We start from the raw sequence: 11058 nt of genomic DNA, 5'->3' as shown, positions 1-11058 counted from the left end.
CCTCCTCCTCCTCGTCGTGGTCGTCGTCGTCGTCTGCAGTTCTGGCTGCAATTAATCATCGGGATCATCGGGGGGCGGCCACTGGCTGAGTGACTTCTGATGCCCAGCCAACACATCCATCTCCATTTTCCATGCAGACTGCCAGCTCCCGAGGAACCTTGGCACGATTATGTTATGTTTAGGGCCGTCTGAGAGATTAACTTAATTACTTACATACAGCCGGGCTCATTCATTTAAGGGGATTTGTATTTAAGTCATGGTGCCGGTTATTATTCTATCAATCCAACAATGTTGCAATAAAAAAAAAAATTTAATTTTTCCAGCCAAATTGTAAACGTAAAACGAGGAACACAGTTTTTGATTTATAGGATATTTCTTATCTAATTACCAACTAGGATATATCTCGAAACACTTTGCCTCTGAAACAGATTTTTCTTAAATCATTTTTTATAGTTTTTTGTAACGTGTTTCACGTGTTAAAAATTGGCACGATTTTAAAGATTGAATATGCAAATCAACATTAATTCTTAGGAATCAAGTCAAAAGAGTTTCCATTAATATAAAAGATGCAGATGAAAAATAAATTCTAGTTTGGAAAAACGAAGAATGTTAAATTCTTTGGCAATGCAACTGCCGACCTTGACACATGCGAATTGTGGTGTTACAGTGCTGAACCGCACTGTAATCAATAACTGTAGGTACAAAAATATACTTCGATTACGTAGCAATCTATATTTAGCGCCCAATCATTTCGAGTAAATATTTAAAGAAAAGCGGCGAATATTTATAATTATTATTTATTCATATGTTTTCTTTTCTTTACGGCTTCTTGGTATTTGTGTTGATTTCTCTTTTTTTTTTTTTTTGCACATAAATATTCTCAACATTTTTATGTGACACATTTTCGTGTTTCGATTGCAGGCGACAACAATAACAAGAGTAGCGTAGGCTTCGGAATTCGATGACGATGAAATTGGATGGTGCGTGGTGGTATGCTTTCGAATGCTGGCCCGATGGCTTGGTGTGGACATGCCTCCGGGAATGCTTCTGCTGATGGCTTATCCACTTGAATGGATCTGCACATTCCGGCTTGGTCGTCATCGGCCGTCCAGTCCAGCAATCATGTGCCATCGGCTCACGTCAATGGCGATTTGGCGCCGGCCAAAATATGTACTTGGCTGGAATTCGGAATTTGGCTGTCGTCACGGGTCTGGTCTGCTTTTGCAACACGTCATGCGACGCGGGGACGCCACCGCCATTTGGGACAATTGAAAGCATTCCGCTCGGTGTGTGGTCCCACATCCAAGTCCATTTAATCCGATTCCAATCGCCATTCTTTCGGTAAATATGTGTGTTTATTTTGCTCATTCATGCAACGCAAAAATCGTTTTTGATTGGGCTCTGTGTCTTGAACCATCGTGTGTGTGTGGGTGTGGATAAATATCAGTTGGATATTATTAGTCTAAATAGTTTGAAGCATTTGCTAAGGGTCCACTCCGTGTGTTGGTGTTGTCGCAAACTTCGTCGTCTTCTCGATTTAAACAGAACTTAGCCATTAAGTAAATTAAATACAGTTCATTAAAGTAAAATATACAACAAGCACAAGGTGGCCGCTGCAACTGCCCCCTACTTTTGCTCGGCGAACTTGGCGATCTGTGGATACTTGCTGGACTTGAAATCCGCATCCTGCTTGATACGCTCTTTTAAACTATTCCGCACCGCATCCGTGTAGGCAGCCTGAACGGTGGAGTCGTGAGCAATGGAACCGATTACGGTATCCATACTGATCGACGAACTTGAGGCGCTTCCACTGGTTCCACCCAAACCGGCGCTTTGGATAGCCCTCTGCACTCCGTTCGCAATGAGACACTCCACGCTGGCCGTCGGCTTTTCCGACTGAATTATCTTGCGCCGCTTGGCGGACATGCCCGAGATGTAGGCATCCGAGAACGGCGGCTGAGGACGACTCTGCTGCAGGATACATAAGTGGAGACATAGTATTCTATTAGTGTGGTTCAGAAAGTTTAACGAAATAACCCACCTCTGCCTGGGTCTGTAGATCGCGCGTTATCACTGGCAACCAATCATTGGGGAAACTCATGTGCCAGGGCTCTGAGCCCACAATCACTACGGGTAGGTCGGCTGCCGGTGAACTGCTGCTGCTGCTGCTGGCGGCCACTTCAGCCATCTCAACATCCGTATCCAGAGATTGCTCTTGCGGCTGCTGCTGCTGCTGCTGTGGGTTGAGAGCAAAAGGCGGCGGTGCCACGAATGGCTATTAGTGCATGAGTTTCTGGGCAGCAAGAAAAGTTGGGAAACCTACTTCGTCGGCAGCTGTTGGAGGAGCTGCTTGAACGCTGCGCAGGACCAGGAACTGCTGGGCATCTGCTGTGTCAGTCTGGGCAGGAATCGTGGGGTCTATGTAGATGCACAAGAACTGCAGGGCTTCGTTGCGGAAGTCTGCAATATAAATATTCAGTTAGCAAGGTTACATACGAGCACATTTGGTGTGAACTTACTGGATCGCATTGGTGTGCAAAGCAGGCGCATTAGCTGGCGCCAGTAGAGCTCCGCGTTCGCGCTTCCAAGACACAAGAAGAGAACGCTGTAGAGGCGCTTGCGGAACTGGTCACAGATCTTTTTGAGACTTTGCTCGAACTGAGCACCATCAGCGCCGCCCGGAGCTCCATTACAAAGCTCGATGATCAGACGGAGGCTGACACGCAGGATGTTGCACACCGAGTCGCGGGAGTTGTACTCCGGCCGCTCGTATTGCGGCAAGTAGACCAGGCTCTCCGCGAACCATTCAAGTGCGCGACCAATGGCCCCTGGGATGGTCTGCTCGTTGATGGGCACGCCGACAAACAGGCTGTCGTTGAGGAAGCTGCGCAGCTGCGAACGCAGGTTGTTCGAATCTCCGCCGGCAGGAGTGGGTGTGGATGTCGGCACAACAGTTTGCGGTGGACCAGCTGGTGTGGTAGCAGCAATTGGGGCAGGTGCTCCTGATGATGATGAGGCGGCCGAACCTCCCTCGGCGGCGACTGCGCTGCCTACCGAAGCTGTTGGCGCATTATTTCTCAGATTATTAAGCAAAAAATTAGCGAGTAGGGTGGGAAATTGTCGTGACAGGCGGCTGGTGGCGGCCTGTAGTCGCCCCCGCCGGCCAGAGGGCAAGCCTCCGTTGGTGCTGCCACCGCCAACGTGGGCCGTTCGAGCCGCCAGCCGATCGCGATTGATGGGCGATCCTCCCGTGGGCCGCACTCTTCCGGCTCCGGCCCCGGCTCCGACTCCGGGCCCATTGGTGCTGCCAGCACCAACGTGGGCGGCTTGAACATGAGTGGTTTGGGTCTGCGCCTGCGCCCAGGCTGCCGGTCGCAGGCTGTTTAGTTGCTCGCTGGCTGGTCGCTGGCGACGCGACGACCACATTGGGCGGAACGTGTTACTGCCGCGCTGGATGCGACCAGTGGTGACTAGATGATGACATGCATAAAATGGAAATTAATGTCAGAGATGGCAGCCCAGTCGGCAGTCGAGAAAGCAAATAGTTCTAAACTAAATCAGGTTTCTGTTAAACTTAGTAGAAATTTCATAGAAATTAATATTAAGTTTATGAAACCAAAACAATTTCATTGAATTATTGAATTCAAGGCTTCTGCAAAAGATTGATCACGCCCTGACTTGACTGGTTTTTTTTGGGAGACTGTGCTTTCCATCTCTGGTTGGTGAGTGTGCGCATGAAATGGATTGGAGTGCGAAGTGGGTCGTGGCGGGGGTCGTGGACATAAAGTAATGTTTGATAGCTTCCCCTGAATGGGAACAGTACTCACCAGGACGAGTTACGGCAGCGGCTGTGGGCGATAGAACGGTGGCTCCTCCTGCTGCTGCTGTAGAGGTGCTGCGATTGGTATTGTTGTTTTGGAGCAGCTGTTCGGGTTCCCGAATGTGATGACTGTTGCAAGGCAGGAAGCGGTCGAATGCCGTGTGTGTGGGAGCAATGCGTCCGCCCCAGTTGTTGTTGCCGCCAATCTGAATCTGTGGCCTTGATGTCGAACGCGTTTGCGTGGACGTGGTGGGCAAGGTATTGGCCCTCTGATCGCCACTGCGTGTTCCACTTGATGTTGATGCTGCATTTGGAGACTCTGCAGTGGCCGTTGCAGGCGTACTTTCAGGGGAGGATTCGGACGCAGAAGGTTCTGCTGTTTCGTTTGATCCAGGTGCCGGAGCCTGTCGCACTGTCGTCATCACATGCACCGGTAGGTTAATCGACATGACGTTGGGGGCATTGAATTCCACATGAACATCGTTCGGCCGCTGACCATTGACCATTGCCTGAATAATGCGAGCCATTTCCATTTGGGTATCTGTAAAGCAGCAGGAGTTAGTAACAGCTCGTTACAGCATGAGATAATAGCAAGGGTTAATCTGCTTAGGGCCTGGTCAGTAAAAGAAACAAACTAGCAAAGTGAAAGTGGAACCAAACAGGGGATGCAGTTAGTAAGCCGTTGAGATTATGGTTAGTCTGCCGTGACTGCTGCATTGGATTCAACCGAACAATCAAACATACTGCGCGGTGGCAGGGTCACTGGCACATAGACACGCAGCCTAGGCACTGGTCGGTTTTCTCGTTCGGGAGTTTCGCTTTGATCTTGATCTTGATCGTGATCTAGAATATTGTCAACAAATAATACGGGTATATATGGATTCAGTACTTAAGCAGACACTAGTTCCTTGCAAAGACTATGAAATCGAAACGAATCTGATTTTGCACATCTGCATCTGGTAACAACATTTGGAAGCAGTGGCTTACCCATTTCGAGACGCTGCTGCTGTTGTGCAGGTGTTGCGGCACCTGCAGCATTTGGCGCCACCATAGGTTCGTCGACGGGATCCTCCACTTGATCGCTGGACAAATCGCGAGCAGCAGCGGCAGCCGCACTAGCAGCTCCAGCAGCCATTTCCGCAGCGGCTCCAGCAGCTCGACTGGCGATCTCCGCCATGGCCGCTGCACTGCGGCTGGCATCGGTGGCCGCCTGCAAATTGGCAGCCTGCGGCGGTGCCACAGCAGTTGGAGTGCCTGCGGTGTTCGGCGTTTGCGTGCCAGCTGCAGAGGCAGTACCAGGTGCTCTATTGCGGAAAGGCTCGTTGAGGAGACCCGAGGCCGGTGCCAAGAAGTTGGGCGTGAAAATGTTATTGGAGCGTATGTAGCCGCTCTGCTCAACGAGAATGGGTCGGCAGGTGAGCACACGTGGTCCTGGCTGCGACAGATCAAGCATTAAATCGGATATAGCGTGCTGGGCGTGCGAAAGGTAGTGGAAGGCCTCCGAAACGCGATCAAAGATTCGCTGCGCGTTCTCGCGTCCAGAGGTGTCCTAAAAAAGAAATGAAATGTTTCATATTTGCTAGTAGGCCAATAGGGGCACGGCTAATTGACTTACACTCTCCTCGAAAGTGGGATCGTTCTGAAGAATCTCGTAGTACCGATCTACAAAAGGCGCCAAGCGAGCCTGTACGCCACGATAGTGCTGAATAACTTGGGCCAACACCTGCGGACGCGTACGGCGCCTGGGTCCCGAGTTGTGGGCTCCTTCTGCAGCCGCGTCATTTGCTGATCCAGCCGAGGATGTGGGAGTCTCTGCTGCAGTGGCCGGCTGGCCACCAACTGCTCCCTCCGGCTCCGGCTCTGGTGTTGGCGTGACGGAACGATCCGATGCTCCATCGGCAGCTTCGTCGTCCGTTTCGATAACATCCTCGATAATCACAGTGGCCGCTGTGGTTTCACCACTAGCATTGCTTGCAGCTCCGCTGGCTGCTCCTTCGCTTGTTCCAGCTTCGCCAGTCCTCTGCTGGCTGGTCTCGCCATTCTCGTTGGTATAAACTGTGGGCAGCTGCACCACCGTATAGTTGCGGGCGCCAGTACGCGAGAGAGCGGCGGTCACAGCATCTTGGACCATATCGATGATGTTATTGTTGCGCGGCAGATCGGTCGAGGAGACACCCACTTCCACGACAGTGGACTCCATGGACCAGCGACCACGCTGCAGGATGTCCAGCGATTGATTGTTTAGACCAACGGCTGGATTTTCCAGATAGGCTGCTATATTGTCGGCGCAATCGATCATGTGCAGGGCCACAGTGATGCGGTTAATGCAGAAGGACGAGGAGTTGGGATAACGATTTGGTGGAGGACGAGTCTGCTAAGATGCGTTTTAATAAGGGTGTTGAAATATCGTTTAAACCAATGGCTTACCCCTGCTACTGGACCATTGTTAACGGGTATGGCCATGGTGCCCACTAGCATGCCGTCGAGGGCGCGGAAATACGGAGAGGTGCGCATTCCCGGCGGCGGAGGACGTGCCACATTGCGGAAGGTGCGCATGGGTTCATCATTGTTCCGGGCGTTGGCACCGCGCTGCGAGAACGGTGGTCGTTCGGCCACATGGAGCACCTTGCCATCCACATCTGCATGAGCACAGAGATGTATTAGATACAAGTGGTAGATATGTATATATATATGGGGGTGCTCCCAGGAGCATGACTCACCGTATTCCTTCACCTGCTTATCATCGGCCAGAACGCGACCCTGGTAGATGATACGCTGGTTCTCCGCCGCAATGTTTGTCTTCTCGGCTATTTGGTCCTTGAACTGGCGGATGGTGAGCTGGAAATGGGCGGGGTACATGGATATATAGAAGCCTCTAGACCTGGACACACAACCTCAAAACATTACCTCATTGTCGATGCTGAATTCGTGGGTGCGCGCATCTAAGGTCTTCACCTTAAGGTTTATGAGCATTTTCCGGCCGGACTGCGTCGCAAATCAATTGAAAATCTCGTTTTTCTTTCGGTTTTTCCCGTGCCGTGCAAAAAAACAGTCGAAAAGGGTTTGTTGGCGGAGGGGTGGGGAGCGGGGTATCTAGTCGGTGTCGCTGTCACCTGCTCTCTCGCTCGCACTCGCACTCGCTGTCGCTGGCCTTTGGCTTTTCCGGACACGTTTTCGTACTGCACAACTAGCGGTAAATACGTATATCTTTTCACTGATCTCCGGCTGCTTTCGGATCGGGCAAATATTTGCTGGGCTTCTATGCTAAAGCGCCGAACGACTTTGCAATTCAACAACAGCAGTAGAGGAGAATAATTACTGGAATTTGACAGTGTGGCAGTGTTGCCAACTCTCGCAGCGAAAGTGTAGCCAAATGCCATGTTGCAAATAGCTAGATTAGCTTGTAGTTGCAGAGAGCGGTTTAAAAGCTAAAATAAAGCGTTCACTTATGTTCGATGTGGAGTGGTTGGGAATAATATTATTTATTATATCTTATTGATTATATTATTGATTAAAATAACTAAGTACAGGAAGATAAATAAAAACTTTTAGAGTGAAGTTTAAAATATGGGAGCTCGCTTTGACTACAAAATAGTTAAGCTGACAGCTCAGTAGGTAGTGCAGAAAAGGTCCTAAATTTATTTCGAAGTCACAAGCCACACAGTTAGCTTAGACTCAAACCGAGCGACCTTTTCTTCTAGTCTGGCAACACTAAGGGCAACTTGGGCGGTTCTTTTGAATTTGTACGAAATATATAAATCTATATTATTTTTATAGTTTTTAAGCATTCTTTGCTGCTCAAAGTTAACAGAAAGGTAGAATGTCTCCTGAGAATTGACTAGACTCTGGCTTACATGTGGGGCGCTGCGAGATGAGCGCTATAAAAACGTTTAAAGAACTGCACATGTGAAATACAATTCACCCACCGACCTTTTCACCCCTAACCCCTCCCAACCCTTAATCAACCCACTGCCTTTGACTGCATCCTGTGGGAATTTTTCGGCACTGCACATGAAAAGCGGCGTTTGAATAATAAAGAAAAGAAAACACGAAAAACTGGGGAAACTGGGGAAACTGGGGAAAGTCAGCCAAGACGCAAAGGTGTAGGGCAACTTTTCGCTTTGAATATTTAAGTGGCGCTGTGGCATCGGTTAGGTGGAAGTAAAATAAGCAGAAGGCTGCCGGAGAAAAGCCAACCGCAGCTAACACAATTTTTCGCATACCCCTTGCCGGAATTGTGCGGAAATTTGATTTAATGTCTGCGATTGTGAGCCTTTCCACGGGCTCAAAGTGATTGCGACGAGCCCTTATTTTCCGCACTGAAAAGATGCCACGGAAATGGGCAGTGGCAGATTGCTGAGCGCACCATTCCTTTTAAGGATTTTTTTCTGTGTTTCTTTAGCAAGCAATTGAATGATTAATTATAATACTCGCATTTAAATATTCTAACAAAAAGTTTTTTAGCTTATTTCCCGGTTTTACTTCAGATCTTGTTATAAAATTTGACTACAAATAAGAATATGTTTAAAGACAGGTTCAGTTTAGTATTTTTAAGAAAATTTAATGTACAAACTACGAACAGTTAATTGCATTAAAACTCAGCTCAGCCTACATTTCGCTAAAAATATGGATTATGCTGGGCGTGAAAGTATAAATAATAATTATTACCGTTTTTCACCGACTTTGCGCGGGCCAAGTGCAAGTTTTACAATTTACAAATTGCTTTTAAATGGGCTGTGAAAAGTTTTAATGAGTTTTCCACACAGCCGTCCCTCATCTAAGCGCCCAGTACAATCCGCCCACCGCCTTGTCAACGATTTCTGTTTATGCATTTTCATTTTCATTATCATTCCAATTTTTTTCCACCAGCACTGCCCTCTCGTTTTCCGCTTTCCATTTGTTATTAAGCTAACGCTTTCCGTTACTTTTTTATTCCTCGTTTTGCACCAAAAGTTTTTCCTGTCACAGTGGGTGGGTGGTGGTCGGCGGTGGGCGTGGCACTACATTGAAAATGTTTTCTTTGTGGGTTGGGGGAGGGAAAGGTCGCCTAATGAAATTATATCAATCGGGCAGATCAGCCACCCTTGAGTCGCTGCTCCTGGCAGCTGGCAAATGACATTTGCTTTTTCCAATTGTTCATATTTTCATTATGCAACATTTGAATTTCCCCAAACGTGTAACCTGTAATCGTTTCACTTCAGCTTCAGAATCACAATCTGAATCAGATTGAAGTGCGAGTTTGGCACTGCATGACTACATTTCTAATTTCGGTCTGGTCAAGAACAGGGCCCCAGAGCAAGTCTCACGTCAAATTAAATCAAGCTGTAATATAAAGAAAATTGAAGCCAAGTCCCCTTTGTGCCATAAAGTACGGATGGCCAAGGAGCATTCGGTGGGGCAAAATGAGACTGGCCTTGGTCTGCGAGTGGGTGGTGTGCGAGTGGTGTGGGGTGAGGTGGTGTGGGTTTTTGTTTCCGCCGCTGATTGGCAATATAACACCAAGGAACTTCAGCATTCACGACCGAACTTAACCCATGTGCCACTATTTCCAATTCAAAGGAGTTGTGTGATTAATATTATAGTGCAGAATTTTTATAAAAATGGGATATACATATTTAGGAAGGAATACTATATCTTTCAACAAAGCAAGGTTAATTAACCCACAGAACATATGAACAATAACTAGGACGAGAAGAAAAGAACTTTCGTTGACCACTTGTAACTGCCAGTAAGTAATTTCTACCTGGCAAATGGCAACTGCACTGGCCTCATAAATAGAACAGCCAACTAACCGTGCCAATTTATAGTCAGCACTTAATCTAAGCTGTCAATGTGGATGCAACACCAGCGGTTAGAGCAACAAAACTTGGCCGACGAAGGTGAAGAGTTACATATATATGTAGGTGGGTGGAGGGTTAGTAATTGGCGGGGATTACGACAAAACGTAAAAGTGCAGAACGGCATGTGAATGCGGAAGTCGAACTCGCAATTGGCCAAAGTGAAGAAGTCGTAAAGTTTTTGTTGCATTCTGCCGTCTTCGCCTCCAAATTGGACGCTTAATTTATGTTTCAATTCCAATTAGCCAACGAGGCGCGGGCTTTTATGCTACTTTTCCTTCTTTTCGCTTCGAGTGCACAGAGAAAAATTCTACATTGCTTATCAGAATAAGTGTTGAGCTATTGTATACCTAATAGTACAAGCAGCTATGTGTATTGTGTTTCATGGATAACTTATTATATATCATTCCTAAAGGCAGCATTGTTCTTACAATTTGTATTTAATTTCCCTAAGTCTACAAAAACTCGTAATATTTTTTTTCATCCAAAATAGGTAAGAGATGAGAACCATTTCCCACCGTGCTCGCTGGTAATTGACTTTCGGCCTGGCCCTGACGCGTCATTTGTAATTGTATATCAGCACGAGGAGCGAAGACGAAGGCGGCGTTTATTAGCCATGGCCAAATGCAGCTAATTGAAGTTCAAATTGCGTTGGCGCACGAGTTGAAATGGCAAAGGAAACCGTTGAAATGTAAGCACTCACATGTGATTCCTGTCGGTTCAATAAAACGTTAAGTTCAGTTCAGACGACAATGCAGACGTAAACGAAGACGAATCCACTTAAGGCCAAAACGAAAATCCAAAAAGGGGAAAAAAAGAAAGAAAAAGAACCAGTAATGCGAAAGCCAATTCAACACTCAAACACAATCAGCAAAGAAAAGCAGAGTCGAAAGTTGGGCTGCGAAATAAAATCAAGCATAAATGCAATAATACAATTTATGTGCCGAATTTCATAAGGACCATAATGGACACACAAGCACACACTCTTCGCCTCTCCGCCTCTCCGCCCCTCCATAATCCGCACAATAAAGATATGTGTATCGAGTGGGACCAACAAAGGTGACTTTCTCAAGTTGGTCAGCAATCGCTGTTACCGTAATCACATTTGGCGCCGAGATGTTGACGCTATTTGCCAGTGTGTGTCATTTTCATTGCGCAAAAGTTCTCCACTCTTCTCCGCTCTTGAGGGCAACAATGTCCCCAACACTTGCCCACCGGATATCCGGTCTCTCCATCCATTTCATCGATTCCATCCATCCATCTTCCCATTCTCCATCTCGTTTGGCAAGCTAACAACATTTGCTTGACGTTTGCCAATTGCATTATGACTCAATTGTGAGCTGAACGATTTCACGGGCCATCCAAAGAATCAAAGAGAGGCATCGCATCATTGAGGCAACT

The 11058-nt window shown here is 47.5% G+C and overlaps 1 protein-coding gene across 11 annotated transcripts; it reads right to left on the bottom strand.

Moving 5' to 3' along the window:
- Positions 1-787: 787 nt before the first annotated feature.
- LOC120448081 (large proline-rich protein BAG6) lies at positions 788-7182 on the bottom strand. Of its 11 annotated transcripts, none has more exons than XM_039629856.2 (11): positions 6728-7182; positions 6541-6658; positions 6248-6459; positions 5436-6194; positions 4808-5369; positions 4565-4663; positions 3828-4361; positions 2520-3470; positions 2324-2460; positions 2042-2275; positions 788-1971 (listed from the first exon to the last, which is right to left on the bottom strand). In XM_039629856.2, the coding sequence occupies exons 1-11, from the start codon at positions 6791-6793 to the stop codon at positions 1627-1629; spliced, it is 4017 nt and encodes a 1338-aa protein (XP_039485790.1). In that variant the 5' UTR covers positions 6794-7182; the 3' UTR covers positions 788-1626. The 11 variants fall into 11 exon arrangements, with proteins under 11 accessions (XP_039485790.1, XP_039485792.1, XP_039485793.1 ...); XM_039629858.2 differs by having other exon boundaries at positions 788-1968; XM_039629859.2 differs by having other exon boundaries at positions 2042-2236.
- Positions 7183-11058: the final 3876 nt, after the last annotated feature.

This window comes from Drosophila santomea, chromosome 3L (assembly GCF_016746245.2).
Source record: "Drosophila santomea strain STO CAGO 1482 chromosome 3L, Prin_Dsan_1.1, whole genome shotgun sequence".
NCBI lineage: Eukaryota > Metazoa > Arthropoda > Insecta > Diptera > Drosophilidae > Drosophila > Drosophila santomea.
Note: the sequence above shows the minus strand (reverse complement) of the source record. Positions and strands in the feature narration are given on the sequence as shown.